The sequence below is a fragment of the Camellia sinensis genome, chromosome 3 (genome assembly GCF_055761805.1).
Source record: "Camellia sinensis isolate YWXY chromosome 3, ASM5576180v1, whole genome shotgun sequence".
In the NCBI taxonomy this organism is placed as follows: domain Eukaryota; kingdom Viridiplantae; phylum Streptophyta; class Magnoliopsida; order Ericales; family Theaceae; genus Camellia; species Camellia sinensis.
In genome coordinates, this window is record NC_138963.1 from 196131126 (window position 1) to 196151370 (window position 20245).

The 20245-nt window shown below is 37.2% G+C and overlaps 1 protein-coding gene across 7 annotated transcripts; it reads right to left on the reverse strand.

The window, feature by feature from the left end:
* Positions 1-214: 214 nt before the first annotated feature.
* Positions 215-19771, reverse strand: LOC114299548 (uncharacterized). Of its 7 annotated transcripts, none has more exons than XM_082921807.1 (11): positions 19315-19640; positions 19064-19136; positions 18592-18653; positions 17292-17625; positions 17069-17150; positions 16913-16988; positions 15751-15831; positions 4472-4611; positions 2835-3084; positions 1918-1981; positions 215-1160 (listed from the first exon to the last, which is right to left on the reverse strand). In XM_082921807.1, exons 4-11 carry the CDS (start codon positions 17566-17568, stop codon positions 565-567), a joined length of 1566 nt encoding a protein of 521 aa, XP_082777933.1. In that variant the 5' UTR covers positions 17569-17625; positions 18592-18653; positions 19064-19136; positions 19315-19640; the 3' UTR covers positions 215-564. The 7 variants fall into 7 exon arrangements, with proteins under 7 accessions (XP_082777933.1, XP_082777934.1, XP_028100119.2 ...); XM_082921808.1 differs by having other exon boundaries at positions 19064-19160; XM_028244318.2 differs by lacking the exon at positions 18592-18653 and having other exon boundaries at positions 19315-19723.
* Between the last annotated feature and the right edge of the window lie 474 nt (positions 19772-20245).

Below are 20245 nucleotides of genomic sequence, written 5' to 3' on the forward strand. Positions count from 1 at the left end.
TATATTTCTCATGTTTCCAGTACAAAATCTTTTTTAAATTATACAGTCTAAAATTTAAGTTTTACTTAATTCACTCTCACATTTGCTTCACGTTCACAAATGTCTCCACAAATCCAAGATTCTATGGAGTATTTTACTTGCTACAGATGATAATACATAACCTTGACCTTATATGACAATCAGAACCCTCGATGAACCCATGCACATACAACACTTAGACAATATTTTCTCTTTAATTTATATTAATGGAAGTTATATTAAATAACACATCAACAAGACTAAAGCATTACTAGTTCTACTACAAATAACAAACAACAAAAAAGCCATGAGCAAGAAAATCCCACAAAGTTGGAACTTTGAGGCTGGGACTCAAAGTTACAGGAGTAATGATGGCATTAACTAGTTAATCACATACAAAGATACATCTCTACAAGACCATTTTAATCTAAAGATCACCTATTTAATCTTTGTACAATTAACACATTCCAGTTGTTGCCAATTATAATCTCATGTATCTAGTCCATGATTAGAATGTCCACTAATGATTATGATCACATCGATAAATCACTTCCAACTACGATAGTGGTATTTGACATCGTCCCAGGCTGAGCCATGATTGTGTGGTGAAAACAGACGGTTCGGGGGTGAAAATGGTACAGAATTGTATGAACTAGAAGTTGGAGCATCTTCATAGGCTGAAGGGCTCCATCTACCTCTGTCTGACAAGGACCTTCCAAAAGTAGGGCTTCTAGGTTTCGAAATATTACCTCTTGCACTATGGGAATGGGAACTATAGATAGAGTCGTATCCACCATATCTTGGTGAGAAAATAGATGAGGTTGCGTTATATCCAGGGTCACATCCGGGAGGCCCTTCATCTCTGAAATCCCGGGACCGCCTCTGCTCGTGATACTGGCCTCTGCTAACGGATTCTGATGAATAGTTAGATCTGCGGTGTGATCGATTTGAAGGCCCATCTGTCCATCGTCTTTCATCTGCATTTTCCGGGATTGGTGCATTTATTCCTGGAAATTCGATGCTCTTTTTCTTTGGCAGCTCAGGATAGTCAGTGTCGAGGATTTCCCCATCCTCCGTTTCTTCCTTAGTTTCCTCATCACCAAATATTTTGATCCCTGATGGCTGGTCCTCATTGTCATGATCTAAAAAACACCAACAAAAATTACATGAGACCATAAATGAAGTTAAGATTATTAAGGGAAATTGACGAAACATGAACAATAGAATAACTAGAATAGTGACAGCGGTAGAAACAAAACTTAGCTTATTACTCCGTTTGGATTGCAGAATGAGGAAATAAAAGAAATGATTTTGGTCTCCATATCTCTCCTATAACTCATACAAACTGAATATGAGAAGAGTTCTCTTTCTCTTTCATTTCCATCAAATCACAAGATCCAAACAGAATGTAAGAGATTGATGTTCCATACTGACAGATTTTACCATATTACTGTTTTTCCCCCCCAAGCTTCACGTGAAAAACATTTTATTAGTATGCCCATCCATTTTCTAGGGAAACGAAATCTATATTTACTACCATGTTTTGAACTCGATGAATTTCTCAGGGCATGGCTAACCAAAAGAACTGAATAAACCACAGGAAGTGGACATTGGGCCGAGGTTGAAAGATTTTCCAAATTTCCAGACAATGCACATGCAGGTAGGTATGACACTGTAAACAAGAATGAGAGCACAAAGAAGAGACCCATGATGCTATGGAGAAAGAGGAGAAATCCAACATCTAATCGAGTACAAGACTAAATCATTTCACTTATATGCACTCCAAAAATCTAAATAGCACAACTACAGATTTATATATAAAAACAAAGAACTCTTTCAGGTAGATATGGAAGAAAACATGTGGTTGGTTACTAAGAATTCAAGTAATAATACATTTACCTAGATATCCCGGTGGGTATCCTAATTCTCGCATTCTGTTAAGCCAAGGAGGTGGATCAAGCTCCTGTGCGTACATAGAAAAGAAAAGTTCAAGGAACTTGAGAAAATAAAAATAGACATCCTATTACAACTAAGGGTGTTCATATTATTACACATATTACTTGACTAAAGTACCTGCATTTTTGCACCAATAAAGTGAACAGTAAGTCAAGAAAGTTAACAACTAATTTAACGACAGAAAATAAAATAAAACATTTCAAATTGCTTTCAAGTCTTAAGAAAAGTGTTGTTCCGAAAGAGTTAGTGCAACCAACTTCAACATGAAAGGGGGAAGTAGGCAATATTTTTTGAGACACCTTCAACACCACTCACTGAAAGAGAGAGAAATCAAACAGCTCATGTTTTTGACAAGATTAAGGGTATGAGATATGGTGTCTGACATATATGGTTGGGTATTCACCTAGCAAACATTATTAGTAACTCGAGTTTAAAATGTAATTATACAGAAAACTCCGTATTATGCATGAAATGCAATATGACACCTTGTCGATACTATTTTACTGTAGAAAATAAAAGAAATGTATTAGAAATATGAATATTTTAGTGTCCCCGTGTCTTTGAACATGAGAGCTAAATGAATCCAACACTTAAACCAAAGTCCATGTAACATAGATAAAGGGCTTTAATTTCAATCAAACAAGCAGCTAACATGTATTTTTTTGTGTTGCGCATTGGTTCCAAATATGACAACATTAGTACCAAGTAATAAAAAAGGAATACGACACAATCTGACTTAAAATGATCTGAACAACTGTGTAATGTTGACGTTTTGTCATAACAATTAATGCTCATGTAAAACACTAATAAAAATAGTACTAAGCCTTTCCATGCAAAAGCATTATTCATATATTACTTACCCCAAGACCTAAAAGTTGCCGTGTTTCAGCATCAAGGACACCTGGCTTTAAACCATCATACTTTCCCCTAGGAGAATCTTGATAATATCGAGTTGGGTTACGGGAACCAACATTTGGATTACGCTTAGACTTGAGTTTGTTGCGAGCATTATTGACAGCTACATTGTCACGAGGCTTTGGACACTCCTTTAATGAGTGGTTGTAAGAACCACAATTAAAACACCGGGAAGCATCTATTATTTCCAAGCCCCTACAACACAACAAATAATAACAACAAAATACATCATGTACTAGGCAATTCAACAGAATGAGTGCGGTAAATTAGATTTTCCTAGCATTGAATACGGGACAAGAAACAGCGCCTTCTTTTAATCTTTTTCTTGGATTCATTTCAAAGGCCACAGAGCTAAAGTTATTTTTCTTCCAAGGTCTCTGAAATCAAGAATCGTATACTAGATCTTGGAAACTGAGAAACATACCGAACCAACATGATACAGTGCAGGATGGTTGGATTAGGTTCTATAGAAAGCTTCATTAGATACAGGGTTCAATCAAAACAAACCAATGCAGAACCCCTACCATTTGACATTGCAACATCCTATAGGGACACAGGGCAGGCCGACACACATATCATTAAGTCCATAATTATCCCTCTTTGACATCCCAATATCTCAAGAATCTGAAGATTTTGTCATTATAGGAAATGGATGGAAATTTTAAACGAAGTAGGTAATATGAGAAACATAGAAATGGCTTGTTAAAAACGGAACAATATGAGGCACAATATAAAATTTCTAAATAAAAAAAAAAAAAAAAACAAACAAACAAACAAAAAAGAAGGACCATGTCAAACTTGTTTTTATGACATCATCGAAACCAAAAGGCTTTAAAAAAATATTAAGCCACCTACAGGAAAATTGAACAATATATACTTCACAACTTGTATGATCACTGAAAAGGAAGCAAGGAGGAGAAGAAAACAATCCTATCACTAACAACCACGTAATAATTATTAAAAAAAAAGAAAAAAACTTCTCCAGATCTCAACAAGTTTAGGTATGTGACCATCATCTCATATTTTCCTACTTTATTTTGTTCTTACTCTCAGCAGTCTCCGTGAGGAGACATAGGTGAGTATGAAACATACTGACTCAAGTACCTATTAGAAAGTTGTCAACATAGACAAATAAAAATGCCAGCAAATATGAGTACAGTTGTAGAAACAAGTGAACACAACATGTGGCTCTCCCCGTAAGAGAACAGAGCCTCTGGATATCATACGTTATTTCGAAACAATATAATTATTCTCATGAGATGAACATAAATATTGCTTGCATAACAAGATTTCAGAAGTTTTTTGTCAAAACCCAAAGGTTAAATATATCTGAAATATTTTTTTGATAAAAATTATATCCGAAATACTTGTCATGCCTGTAAATTAAGAACCAAGTTTCTCCACAGAGATCAAAATTAAATATATCAAAAAATTTCAACTTCAAAATTACACTTCTAAGGATCTTGAGATCAAAATAGTGCAACTCAAAAGGCCAACCTGCAGCTATTTCTTTTAATAGACATTGATTCATTTATGACTAAAAGGAGTTTGCAAGTTCATACAAACAAATCAAAGTATTTACCCTTCCAGCTTATTAGAACCATCTGTCAAAGTCAAGCCGAATGAGTATCCCCGGTCATAAAGTGGAACTGACTTACTATCCAATGTAATAAACTCCTTGTTGTTCTGCTGGTTCATTGGCTGATTGTCCATCCAGAAAGACTACACATAAAAGAGTACAGACAACTTCAACAAAATATGCACTGCAAAGGAAACTTGAAACTACAAAACCAAGGAAATTTTGAGCAGAAATATTTGACATACTCTTAACACTATGTCAAGGAAATAACACAATTTCTTGCTTCACTTAGTCAAGTGGTATGGCATCCACTACTCTGAGCAGCCAATTAGAAAGGCATAGCAATCGAATAACACAAATTTTTTTAATGAATGGTAGGACCAAAATAGTGTTGCGTCAACACACTAACACACACACCAAAAAAAAAGAAGAAAAAAAAAAAAGCACTGGAAGACAAATGCAGTTCTTGTAAAAATACTCATTAAATTATTATTTTTTTGAATGAAAATATTAGCCACCCATCAAGAACAGAAATGTCAGGAAAATGTTCACATATTATAAAACCTTGAACAAAATGTTAGCACTCTTGGATGAAAAAGTTTTCAAAAGAAAAGAGTGGAAGCAAGATTAGCAACAAGTCCAGAAACTACAAAAAATGGAAGACAGTGTCTGTATGCATGTTATACAGTTAAATTTCAAATATCAGAAACCTCCATAACTAATAATATCACAGACTTCCCGAAAGCTGAGGCTACGGTAAATTTAAGTCTATATAATCTACTTAAACAATTAAAATGTACCTACACCTACCACCACCTACTACCACACCTACTACACCTACCACCAATGTACCCTCACCTACTCCTCACCTACTACCCAAATCCTCTCCTATATAATAGGAATCCTTGTAATATCAAAAATAACAACACATCAATCAATAATACATCAATTTATTTTTTACATGGTATCAGAGCAAGGTTAAGAACTTAGTGATTCCGCTTCACCGGCGGGCGGCAGCCTCGCCTTGGCCGTCCGCCGGACAAACCCAAATTTTCTAATTCTCTCTCTCCTTCCTCAACAAACTGATTCATCACCCAACCCGTGAAGCAACGGTCCAGATTCACCCAGATTTAAGCCTAGTCTGCAATAAACAAAAAAAAAAAAAGGTTCCCAACCTGTACCAACCGACCCACCAAGTCCGCATGCTGCTATGCCCACGGAGCCATGCTACACCCCCGTGTTCCCGGCGGCGGCACTCACCGCGCCGGCCAAGGTGCTTTCGGACACCTGTGCCGCGGCGGCCGCATGTTCGCTCCGCCCCGATCTGGCGCCGCTGGCACCGCCGCATCCACGTCAACCAGCAGCGCTACGCTGTCGCCTCCGCCATCGCCGCCTCTGCCGTTCCCTCCCTCGTCCTGGCTCGCCTTGACTAGGGTTCTTCAATCTGATGAAGTGCAACCAGTGGTGAGGCCCATTCCGCAGGACGTGACGAGGGCACCAATGATGAAGACCCTCGAAACCCGGAGCCGTCCCTGCCGAGCTGAAGGCTTCAGTTCTTGTAGAATATCATATCACCCCACTCTCTCTTACTTTATTTCTCCATTTTCTTTTCTTTTATTCTATATATATATATATATATATATATATTTTCGTGCGCCTCCCCCGTTTTCCATTATCTTCTTCTTCTTTATTTATTTATTTTTTTTTCTATTCCACCGACAACCCATTTCACTTTTCTTCTTCTTATTATATACACCTTTTCTATTCTACATTATGCTCCACTCACCACTATCATCACATTTTCCCACTTTTTCAAACCCACTTCAATTATATCCCTTCTTTCCCTTACTTTCTTCCACCCACGATTTCACCATTTTCTTTTATTTTAATATATATATATATATATTTTTTTTTATAACAAAAAAAAAAAAAAAAAAAAAACATTCACAACATCACACCTTGTCATTTTATTCATATCAGGGGCTCAACCCCGATCACAATTTTACACCACCAAAAAAAAAAAAAAAAAAAAAAAAAAAAAAAAAAATTAAAAAAACACCAACAACAGCAACAAATCAACCACATCCACAAGCAGGATTTTCTTCTCTACTCTGCCGCCGGTCTTTTCTTCTTGCCTCCATCCTGGGCGGCTCTTGACGGTGCTCCCTCTGTACTTCCTAGACCACCAAGCAAGTTGCCTACTCCCTGCTCCTCCACTACAGCATATGGCGGCCCTCCAAATCGGAACATCACGGTGGCCTTCCGCTTCAGCTCCTTGTTTTCTGCCCTTAGCACGCTTATCTCTGCTCGCGCATCCTTATACATGCGTTGGAGCAGAGCCAGCTGGGAGTTTAATTGCTGCACCTCATTTGTCCTACTCTGCAGCCGGTTCGACAAATTTGTAACCGCAGTCATGGTTTCCACACATGACTTCAGAGTATACTGATTGGCCTCAATATCAGTTTGCACCGCCATTTTTTGCTCCACCGACCGCATCGGAAAGTTCAACGGAGCAAACACAGAGGTGTTTGGTTGAGGTTCACTGGCCACCGCACCAGTTCTCTCTCTTGTTGACTCATTGAGGTCGGGAAAGAGAGTGAGTGGACCACGGGATGAAGAGGCCATATTCTGGGTAGCTGAACGGGAAGAAGAGGCCATGTTTTTTGGGTTGCTGAGTGTTTCCGAGAAGGGTTGGATACAGAGTGTTTACAGATTGTTTCAGAATAACAAGTTCAGAGGTTTCAGTCTGGTTTGGTTTCCTCCGCCTCCGCATTGGTTTATATTGACACAGACGACGCGGCCGACACGCCGCTCTGTCACTCACGTGCCTTGCCGCGTCTCCGGCTCACCTTTTGATGGCTCGACGCTTTCTGTCGGGCACGACTTTTGATGAAGTGGGCGCGCCTTTTGAGGGTGCAACTTTTGATGGCACGCCTTTTGATGGCACGCCTTTTGAAAGATTGGGCACACCTTTTGAGGGTGCGACTTTTTAGGGGTCCGACAAGACTCAGTAAACTGTCCCGACATTGATTCCGGTTAGTTTCTACAAGGGTCCAGCAAGACTCCGTAAACTGTCACAACATTGTCTGTTACAACGGTCCGACATGACCCCATAAACTGTCTTCTACATCGGTCTGACACCGCCATCCAGTGTCCTCTACACCGTTATGACACTACCATACAGTGTCCTCTACAACGTTATGACACCCCCATACAGTGTCCTCTACAACGTTATGACACCCCCATCCAGTGTCTTCACCAATGGTCTGACACGACCATACAGTGTCTCTTATCCTCTTTTATTTTTATGTATTTTCTTGTTTTGTAACTCTCTCCAAACTCAAGTTGGTTAGTTCCTATCCTCCTTGAGTTTGCGGGGGGCTGTTAAAATGTACCTACACCTACCACCACCTACTACCACACCTACTACACCTACCACCAATGTACCCTCACCTACTCCTCACCTACTACCCAAATCCTCTCCTATATAATAGGAATCCTTGTAATATCAAAAATAACAACACATCAATCAATAATACATCAATTTATTTTTTACAGTTTTACTCATGATGCAAATGTATCAATTCCTAAGGTTTTACCATTGCATTTGAAGTTGCACTTGTTCTTCTTTAACCTGACATACATGCATGCCAACAACAAAAAAAAAAAAAAGGAAGAAAAAAAGAAAAAGAAAAAGAAAAATCGTACGAGCATTGCCTAGAAAAAAAGCAATGATAAAAAAGTAGGGCTGTTAATCTAACCCGGAGACCTGGCAAACCGTCCAATCCGAACCCACCCGACGAGCTACAGACGGTTTCGCATGTGCTGTGGTTCGGTTGCGGGAGTAAATCTATTGTTTTAACAAGTTCACGGTCGGTCATGGGTAGGAAGCTTGAACCGAAAACCATTTTAAAATACCTTCAACTTCTCAGACTTGGAAACCCAAAAGACAGCCTGGGAAACCCAACCCTCCTTTTCTCTCTCTCTCTATGCAGCAGAGTTCTCAAACTCAACCAACCCCTATATTGCAACATCAAAGATGGTGATAGTAGCTCTCCCTACAAACTCACCTCCTCTGATCTCGCAACGACGATGGGTGTGACGGTAGCGTACTCGTAGTTGCAGCGGTGGACTTGCAATGGTGGCAGTGAGTTCCTTTATTCACTCTACTAACTCTCCACGCTTTCAGATCTCTCTCTACAGGTCTGGATGTGACTTTCTTAGATCTGATGATTGATAGCTGAATCTTGTATTCTTTGTGTGAAACCAGCAAAGCCAACTAACAAAACCGAACGAAAGTGCGGTCGAGTTTGAGGAAAACGGCGGTCAACAAAGGTTGATATTAGTACCAAACCGAAGGGGTCGGTTTGAGTGCTGGTTGAGACTGCAAACCTGTGCCAACTGACCCGTGAACACCCCCTAATAAAAAGGAAAGGGAGAAAAGAAACCATCCAGCCCTAAGTTGAAAGTGCAGTTACATAACACAAATATGCTGATGTGACTTGGTTCTCATGAGTAGGGATGGCAATGGGGGTTAATGGGGTGGATATTAATTTTCCATCCCCATTCCCCTATGATAAATTTTCCCCATTCCCCATTATCCATTCTCCATGGGTACCACTCTCCCCATTTCTTAATGGGTTTGGATTTTCCCCAACCCACTTTAATCCCCATTTTTATTTTTATTATTTAATGTTAACAACCACTTACCTTCAATATTTTTTCTTTCTTTTTTAATATATTTAATGTTAACAACTTTTTTTTTTTCTTTTTTTTAAGATTTTAGCTAAATATACCTTCAATCTTTTTTTCTTTCTTTTTTAATATATTTAATGTTAACAACTTATTTTTTTATTTTGTTTTAAGGTTGACAACAAAAGCTAAATAATTTATTAATGTGTTTATTTTTTTTTAAATTCAAATATCAAAAAAGGTCAAAATACGCATGATGCCTACTAATGTAGTCTCTCTCTCTCTCCTATTCTTCCACCTCAGCCGGCCTCGTTCCACTCATGTTCTCTCTTTCTAATTTTTTATTTTTTTATTTAAAAACTAAATTATTGATAGAAGAAAAAAAAAATTGACTGAAACAATTTTAAGACCTCACTTTTTTCTTTCTTTCTTTTTTTTTTTTTTGGAGAATATCAAAAAAATCAAAAGTAAAAAATAATTACAAAATGATGAAGATAAAAGTGATTTATGCATTTAATTATGGCAGTGTTTGGAAATGAAATTTATAGATCACTTTAGCCTCTTCAAGAAAAAAATTCAAAATGTATTGTTGCTGGCTTCCCACATGATACACAGCTGTAATGGACAAAAGGTAAAATGACGCTTTTGCCTTTTTAATTTTTGAGAAACTCAACAACAACGATAATACACATAGGGACATTTTGGTCATTTATTATCTCTACATTATTTCAAACACATTTTTCAATACATCAATCTAACAAAAAATCCAATCCATCTTCTTAAATGCAAAAACTAAAATAGTTTACTAAAATAGTCAAATAGGCAAAACCTCTAAAAAGAAAAAAGATTGAATGTATATTTAGCTTTTGTTGTGAATCTTAAAAATTAAAAAAAAAAACAAAAAACAAAAGAAAAAAGATTAAATGATATTTAGCTTTTGTTGTGAACCTTAAAAATTAAAAAAAAAAACCAAAAGAAAAAATATTGAATGTATATTTAGCTTTGGTTGTGAATCTTAAAAATTAAAAAAAAAATGGTTGTGAACCTTAAAAATAAAAAATAATAATAAAAAAAAAAGATTGGATGTATATTTAGCTTTGGTTGTGAATCTAAAAAAAAAAAAAAAAGTTGGTTGTGAACTTGAAAAAATAAATAAATAAATAAAAGAAAAAAGATTGAATGTATATTTAGTTTTGCTTGTGAATCCTTAAAAAAAAAAAAAAAAAAAGATATATGGGGAAATTAGTGGGTACCCATCCCCAACCCATCCCCTGTGAATATTTAAAGAATATCACTTACCCTACCCAATGGATAAGAAAAAAAAGAAAAAACTCATATTTTTGGGTTGGGTCTTCATAGATACCCACAGGGTAGATTATCCATTGCCATCCCTACTCACGAGACTTTCTTCAGTAGTGGCCAAAAATGGCATGATGATATAGAGTGCGCATCAAATCTTCCAAGCCATTCAGAAGAGAAGCAGAGATATTAAAGAAGAGAGAAGAGAAGAGGGACAGAGAGAAGATACAAACAAGAGATGAGGGAGGAGGAAGAGAAGATAAAAATATGAGAAGAAAGAGAGTACAGAGATTTAATTTAACATAGAAGAAAAAAAAGCCAAGAAGCAGAGAGAAGGAGAGCACATCTCTTCCAAATATTTCAATTTTAATTCCTTTTCAAAGGCATCATCTCATTTTCTCATAAGAGGCCCTAATAATACATAGTTACCATATGAAACTACCCTAGCCCATATAGTAAAAACTTCAGCCCAAGAGTTTATCCCTAAAATTCTTTAAAAAAAAAAAAAAAATTAAAATAGAAATACAGCTACATACAACTAAAGTAATCACAAGTCCTAACAGAATTCTAATGATTGAAATACATCAATTGACAATCATCTTCTCAGTTCTCATAGTCTTAGACCAACTTGGGTGCATTATGTCAGTAAAATCATATTATTACATGTAAGAATTTATGTATTATTGATTGATGTCTTGATTGATAGATTACAAGATCCATTAATTACAATTCCTATACAATCTATATATAGAAGAAAATGTGGTAGTAGGTGTAGTGGAGGTGATAGTGGGTTAGGTGAAGTGGAGTGTGTAGTGGAGTAGAGGTAGGTGAAGTGGAGTGTGTAGTGGAGTAGGTGAAGGTAATGTGGTAGTAGGTGTAGTGGAGGTGATAGTGGGTTAGGTGAAGTGGAGTGTGTAGTGGAGTAGAGGTAGGTGAAGTGGAGTGTGTAGTGGAGTAGGTGAAGGTAAAGATGGGAAATTCTAACAGCCCCCCGCAAACTCAAGGAGGAGAGAAACTAACCAACTTGAGTTTGGAGAGAGTAACAAAACAAGAAAATACATAAAAATAAAAAAGGATAGGAGACACTGTATGGTCGTGTCAGACCGTTGGTGAAGACACTGTATGGGGTGTCATAACGTTGTAGAGGACACTGTATGGTGGTGTCAGACCGATGTAGAAGACAGTTTATGGGGTCATGTCGGACCGTTGTAGAAGACAATGTTGTGACAGTTTACGGAGTCTTGCTGGACCCTTGTAGAAACTAACCGGAATCAATGTCGGGACAGTTTACAGAGTCTTGTCGGACCCATAAAGGAGCTAACCGGAATCAATGTCGGGACAGTTTACAGAGTCTTGTCGGACCCATAAAGGAGCTAACCGGAATCAATGTCGGGACAGTTTACAGAGTCTTGTCGGACACTTGTAAAAACTAACCGGAATCAATGTCGGGACAGTTTACAGAGTCTTGTCGGACTCTTAAAAAGTTGCACCCTCAAAAGGTGTGCCCAATTTTGTCAAAAGGCGTGCCATCAAAAGGCGTGCCATCAAAAGGCGTGCCATCAAAAGGCGTGTCCACTTTGTCAAAAGATGTGCCATGAAAAGGCGTGCCAGTTTGTCGGGCGGCAAGAGGCGCGCGATACGCGTGGCTGCCTCGGCTATTTAACCAAGACGAAGGCTGAGGCTGAGGCATACCATTCTGAAACCTCTGAAACCAACCCTTCGCTGAAAAAACTCTGCCTCTGCAGAGAGAGAAACTGTGGAACACTTTGTTGCCATTCTGTCACCAACCCTTCCGAACATTACCAGTCTGAAATTGCTATTTCGCTGAAACACTTAGCAACCCAAAAACATGGCCTCTTCTTCCCGTCCAGCTACCCAGAACCTGCTCACGCTCTTTCCAGAACTGAACGAGCCCACAAGAGAAATAACTGGTGCGGTGGCCAGTGAACCTCAACCAAACACCTCTGGTTTTGCTCCATTGAACTTTCCGATGCGGTCGGTGGAGCAAAAAATGGCAGTGCAAACTGATATTGAGGCTAATCAGTATACTCTGAAGTCATGCGTGGAAACCATGACGGCGGTCACAAATTTGTCGAACCGGCTGCAGAGTAGGACAAATGAGGTGCAGCATTTAAATTCCCAGCTGGCTCTGCTCCAACGCATGTATAAGGATGCGCGAGCAGAGATAAGTGTGCTGAAAGCAGAAAATAAGGAGCTGAAGCGGAAGGCCACTGTGATGTTCCGATTTGGAGGTCCGCCGTATGCTGCAGTGGAGGAGTATGGAGGAGTGAACGTGCTCGGCGGCGTAGGAAACACGGAGGCAGCACCGTCAAGGGCCGCCCAGGACGGAGGAAAGAAGAAGAGATCTGCAGCAGAGTAGAGAAGAAAAATCCCACTGTGGGTGTTGGGTGTGTTATGGTGGTTTTTTTTTTTTTTTTTTTTTTTTTTTTTTTTTTTTTTTTTTTTTTTTTTTTTCCTCGTGTAAAATTATGATCGGGGTTGATCCTGACATGAATAAAATAAGTGTGTTTGGCAAACTCGAATGGTAGGTGTGGTAAGGCAGAAAAATCAACTGGAATGATTTTTTTTTTTTTTTTTTTTTTTTTTGTGAAAATAATAATAATAATAATAATAATAATAATAATATTAATATGGAAATCATGGAGTGGGCGGTGGTACAAAAATATTGTGTAGAAAAAGAGGGAGATGGTGGAAAAGAGAGGCCACTCATGTTATTAAAATAAATTAAGGAATTAAAAAAAGTGATATTGGTTTTGTTTTCAAAAAAGATGGATTAAAATAAATATAAAAAAAAGAAAAAGAAAGTGGAGACCATGATGAAAGGTGGGAACAAGTGTGCTGGTGCTGTGTTGTAATGGCATTGAAATATCCACCATCATAAAGAGTATCAGTGGTGCTGCATATGTTTATGAGCATTATTTGAGGCCTTTCTTTCTTAACCCACAGCAGACTGTTAACGTCTAGTATGTCCCAAGGAAGAAGGACATCTTCAGTAAGCCAGATGACATTCTAACTGCTGCTGAGAAGTACATAGAAGAACATGGCCCGGAAGCATTTGAGAAGCTTGTTAGCAAGGATAGGGAAACCAAGTTCAGGAGTAGCAATTACACGTATTTTGATGAGGACCACAGCTATTGAGCCTTGTTTGGCTGAGGGAAACACCTTTTTTCCGCTGCTGTTAGGAGTATCTTTCCGGTGGAGAAGCTGCTATGGACTATTTGGGGAGAGTGATGTCGAAAGCCGGAGCCCTGGATCTCGCCACCGGCGTCGGCGGAAAGATCGAGAAAGTCGATGTTCTCTCCGCTGTCCAGAAGTATGAGCAGTATCACGGCTACTATGATGCCGAGAGAGAATGAGATGTTATGAAGATATGATGAGGAGGTAGGTATGTAGTAGACAATTCTAGCGGACTAGGTTGAGGTCCGGCGGGCGGCCAAGGCGAGGTTGCCGCCCGCCGGTGAAGCGAAAAAATATTAAATTCTTAACCTTGCTCTGATACCATGTAAGAATTTATGTATTATTGATTGATGTCTTGATTGATAGATTACAAGATCCATTAATTACAATTCCTATACAATCTATATATAGAAGAAAATGTGGTAGTAGGTGTAGTGGAGGTGATAGTGGGTTAGGTGAAGTGGAGTGTGTAGTGGAGTAGAGGTAGGTGAAGTGGAGTGTGTAGTGGAGTAGGTGAAGGTAATGTGGTAGTAGGTGTAGTGGAGGTGATAGTGGGTTAGGTGAAGTGGAGTGTGTAGTGGAGTAGAGGTAGGTGAAGTGGAGTGTGTAGTGGAGTAGGTGAAGGTAAAGATGGGAAATTCTAACATTACAAATACACAGTGATTATAATAATCATTATTGTTGATTTTAAGTCTTATGCTTTACTAATTTCAAAACAAAGGAAAAAGCTCCCAAAGAGGATTGTCCTTGTCTAGGAAGCACGGATACGGATACGGGATACGGATACGATACGATACGATACGGATACGGCGATACGACAAAATTTGAAAAACTAGGATACGGGTACGGCGGGGATACGTTCATAAAAAATATTATTTTAACAATTTTTAGTAATGCAGTATGCATAAAAATAAAACCTAAAGGAAAAGATAACTTGATAAAGAAGAAAAATTCCTATAAAACTAAGAGTTTTCAAGGTCAATAGCTTCAACTTGTTCCCCTTCATCAGTGAATATCACAGACCTTAGCTAAACCCAAAAAACCATTCTTAAATAAAAATTTCAGCAAATATACTTTTTTAAGTCATCAATGATAGCCTAGGAAGCACAGATACAGATATGGTGATATGGGGATGTGGATATGGCGAAATGTCAAAATTTGAAAAAGTATGATACAGGTACAACGGAGATACATTCGTAAAAAAAAAAAAAATTATAATTTTAATAATGTAATATGCATGAAAATAAAACTTAAAGTAAATTAATAAATAAAAAGAGGGATTCCTATTAACCTAAAAGTGCTCAAACATTCAAAACTAAAAGCAAAAGCAAAAGCAAATGCAAATTAAACATCATCCTTACATGCCAACACCAAAAAAAGAATGAGAGCAGAGAGAAGAAACGTGCGAGAGTGAGAAAGCGAGAGAGAAGTGAGAGAGACAACAAAGATACATCAATTTGACAAATTCTATTACTTTAACTCTCACTATATTCCTCTTATCAAAGAACTAAACAAAATATTATAAGTAATATGTAACTTCGAGTATCCGATACTTCAAAATTAAGTATCCGATACTTCAAAATTAATAAAAAATTAATTAAGAAGTATCTGATACTTTTAAGAAGTATCTGATACGTATCCGCGAGTATCCGAGGAGTATCGGTATCTGATAAGTATCCGATACGGATACGTCACCCTTTTTGAAGTATCCGTGCTTCATAGGTCCTTGTTACTCCCATATTTAATGATATGTTGAGCACATTGAGACACAAATGAGCTTATCATCAACTAATTGTGCAGCCTGATTTCTCTTGAAAACTGAACAATAATTATATTACTCCTTCCTTCTGTAAACAAAGTAGAGGCGCATTGAAAGGAGTTACAATTTTTTAAATCACTTTGAAATTGGAAGGACCAATGAAAACATTTCAAATCACATCATATTTCAATGAACTAAAGAAACCGATCGTCAAAACAGGTACAGACTACAGAGATAAGACAAGCAGTAAAGGTCAAAAACCAAACCAAATATGCCATAAATAAGATATCAGGTTAATGCTTTGTGTGCACCCGAGACACATAAGAAAACATACCACTGCAGAAGGATTATCCAAACCAACATGAAGTGCAGGGAAGTATGTCTCTTCACCAGATTCTGGCACTTCAATGGAAACCTAAATGGATAAAAATATGTCAACAAGGACTTCAACCAAACAAAAATATTTAAAAAATGCAGCTAACTGATGAGACATCTAAACCGATTGCATAACCTAAATAACATCAAGGGACAACTTCATAAATATATAACTGCAAGGAATCCATAAGAAACACTGAAACTGAATTACCATTGTGCAAATACCAGACAGACTAAGGATAAATTTTTTTGATTTTATTCTGGGCAATAAGATCCATTAAACTAATCAATTTTCAGCTCACACCTCAAATTATCCATGCTGCTGGCTATATTGATGTTGCAAATTACCAAATTACACCATTTTTTTTTATTACAGCAGTAATATTGTTAAAGGAAAAAAATAAGAACAGAGAGGTTATTGATGATCTAAGAAAAACCAGTATAATTATCCATGCTGCTGGCTATATTGATGTTACAAATTACCACATTACACCATTTTTTAATACAGCAGTTATATTATGAAAAGAAAAAATAAGAACGGAGAGGTTATTGCTGATCTAAGAAAAACCAGTATAATAATGCATCTTAGCCTTATAGCCTTCCGCCCTCCGGAACAGAACGGAAGTTCCACGTCCCAACTCAATCCTCATAATTGGTCAGTCCAAACTCCAACAGTGCAGGAGACTGGGAATGCGTTGGTACTTGAACCATATTTCCATATTTATTATTCACTCTTACAATATTCTTAATCTTAAATGGTTGATATAGATGAAGGGGCTATTTTTGCCTGCCACCAGATTCTGTCAAGGCAATTTGGGACATTCTCTGATATGTTAGCGGAGGAAGGAAATAACATACGGCTTTGAACTCAATTTGGGCTAATTTTCCAGGATTTAAATTCATCCCAAAGGATGCCCAATATATTCTCCACAGCCAACTAAAAAATCTTCAGAAAAATGACCTCTGCATCCAAATGTACAGAATCACTTCTTTATGGAGATTCCACTGGATTAGTTTCTTCTTCATTTGAAGAGTAATAAAAGATCACAGTATTTTGACTAAAAGAAAAATGGGAAAGTGAAGACTACAATTTTGGGTTTAATAAAATGAATCAGGCTTACATGTGATGAAGAAAAATGCTGCGCATGCCATTCCGACCATTGCTGTAGTAGCTGCTCAAGCTTCCGTTTACTGCCTCTGTTAAAGAAAACTTATCCATTCAGAGGTTGACCAAAAACATGCAAGTGAAACATGCAACTCTTCTTTTATGAAAATACCTTGTTAGAGAATTATACACCACACGCACTGAAGGTTGCTGCTCATCAGCTGTCATTCTGGCTTTCTTAACACCAGAAATGGCTAACATGCAAAATTATGGAAAACATAACATGGGATAACTAATTATAAGCTGCAGGCAGAAACTTGTTTCCGTGGACATGTTAGTATTTCTTTTCTGAACTGCATTGTCCTAAGACACATGGAAATCAAATAACAGGATACAGTTACTGACGGGACTTCCATCTCTCTTGTAACTGGTAATGGGACTTCCATCCTCCCCATCCATCTCAGCTGCCGGCAAAAGTTGGCTGTCTCCATTGCTAACATCAACCTCAGTCCCTGAGATCTCCCCATTTTGCTTGTCTTTTTTAACCTCTACACTACTTGGTTGAGAATCAGCACCACTAGGTTCACAATTAGAATTACGAAGCTCACCATTCTCACTTTTACAGCCAGAATTGCTAGGAGCAGGGAGGTCAATCAAATCTTCACTTTGCATAATTTAAATGAAAAAAGCTTCCGTGGTGGCGAGGCACAAATCAAACAAGAAGTTACTCTGCATAAGATTAACCCTGGTTAGCAAATATAGAGCAAAGTAACATCTCATTCTTTAAGGATTGTAAATGTGCTTGTTCTAGCCTAAAAGTCAAAAAATTACTAAATAAACCAAAAGGCGTAGAACCTATACCCAAAAAGCCAAAGATTCCTTTTTCTCTCAACTTTTTGCACATCTTTTCATAAAAAATCAAAAAGTCATTCCAAACATATTAGTTTTTTTACCTCATATTTTAGTCAAAAAGCCAAAAAGTTACTAAAATAGCATGTTTTCAAACGAGGCCTACAGCAACTTTTCACATTAGCAACAGCCAAAGTAAATACCATCACATGCACCGTGTTGTATCCATGTCCCATAACTCAACAAGGACCTCAAAAGAACATAAATTATAAATAACTTGTTCATGTATATATATATAATGGTCCATTTGAATAGATGTGAATTTCAAATCAAGGGATTTGAGGTTAAATGAATGGAAAACAATGAAAGAAGACAAGTTTTTTTTTTTGATCAAATGAAAGGAGATAAATTGAGATAAAAGATATATATATATATATATATTAGTAGGATCCTTGTAAGCTATAACTAGAAAGAGAATCCTTAGCATGATTTTAAATAACTAGTTTTATGTAGTTATTTCAAACCCATCGTGATAAACCTATTTAACTCAACCTTGAAATTCATAAGTAAACTATCATATCTATATTTGAGTTATTGCCCTTCAATGACTAAGGTCAAATCCCTTGATTTGAAATCCACATCCATCCAAACAAACCCCGAGTGTTGCATGTATACATGGATATAGTGCACCTTGTCCACATAAAATGAAAGGGCAAATCATCAAGCACAAAGGACAGAACACGTATTGTCTCACATATATGAGAATGAGAAGGCAAGCTCTTCAGTAGAACATAGCAGCAATAAACAGCGATGGACAAGGTGAGATTCAAACGAGAACTAACTTACGTCCTGGCTTTAAAAGGGATCCTGTCAATGACAATCAGATGGTACTAGCATAACAGCAGCTCCTATAAAGAGGAGCCAAAATCAATGACATAATGCAATTGCAATGAGAGAATTAAAACACAATACCATATGACAGAAAAGTGAGGGCAAGTTAAAATTTGAATTCAATTATATTTACATGAATTCAACTTCGTATGAAGTTTCAGTAATGAATAAAAGCACCACACAATTGAGTTCTCATACTAGCATAACAGCAGCTCCTATAAAGAGGAGACGAATCTGTAACCATTTTTTTTTTTTTTTGGGGGGGGGGGGGGGGGGGGGGAGTACATCTGTGACATAATGCAAAATGGCAATGAGAGAATCAGAACAACTACCCAAAATTAAAAAGTTAGGGCAAGTTAAAATTTGAATTTAGACAGATTCAATTACACCTATTTAAAAACAACACCACACAGTTGAGTCGTCGTACCGAAACACCCAATTCACCTAGGCAGAGCAAAATCTACACCCTCTGGAATTGCTTAATCTTGAAGACAAATTTTCTGAAAAGAGTAAAACAACAACTCCTAGTACCAAAGAAGGGGTGTTTGAGTGATACAATTACAGAATTTAATAATTAGAAGAGCATTAATGGCAAAAAAATCCACATCAATCAAGAGATTGAAAGACACAAACCCATCAAGAAAAGAAAGATAGCTGAGAAAAAGAAGAAAGACATACAGAAAGAACTGGAATCAGCTACACATTTGAGATTACAGCTCGATATGCCTTCAACGATGTCGGATCAGAGTCGTCCCGACACTGCCGCCGACTATGGGGATAGGGTTTGAGCGGTGAAGAAGAAGAGAGAGAGTGAGAGAGAGTGAGAGAGAGATAGCCGGATTAGCTATCGATTCCTTTATCGGTAGATCTAATTCTCTGTAAGAATTTTAGAATCGCAGATCGTTAAACCTAGATGTGAAATTGGAAATCGTGTGGGATTTGAAATTTCAAATCCAAAGTCAATCTTGATAATCAATTGGAATTTCCAAATGCCCTAATTTCATAATGCCAATCACGGCCTTAAACCTACTTTATCTCTCACTTCTTTTCTTTTTTTTTTTTTTTTTCCTTTTTTTTTTTTTTTTTTGGTTGCGTGTGTTATCCTTGCCTTGCTTTGGGGTGCTTTGAGAAGCGTATTTTTTTGACTTTTTTTTTATTATTTATTTTTGTTTTTAATAAAAAAAATTTAAAAGTTTTATATTTTTAGATTTATCTCAATAAGATGAATCAAAAAATTATAACTTTTTTTAAAAAATAAAAAAAATATTGGAAAAGATGAAAATAAGCATTCTTTTTTGGACTTATTTATATTTTTAGTGATTTTTTAACATAATTTTTTTAAAAAAATACTAAAGACAAAAAAAAATTTAATTTTTTGGAGTTTTTAAAATGGGCCATTCGCAGGCTGAAAACAGCACAGTAGCGATGCACAACCGTTACTGCTGTGCATAGAGCACAACGGCATCCCATCAACAATGCTACAGATCATTAAATTTTTACTATTAACACTATCATTAATGATGTGACAAGTAAAAAAAAAAAAAAATTAAGACACAAAACACATGTAACAATAGATGAGATCCATTACCACATCCCTAGTGCAACCACT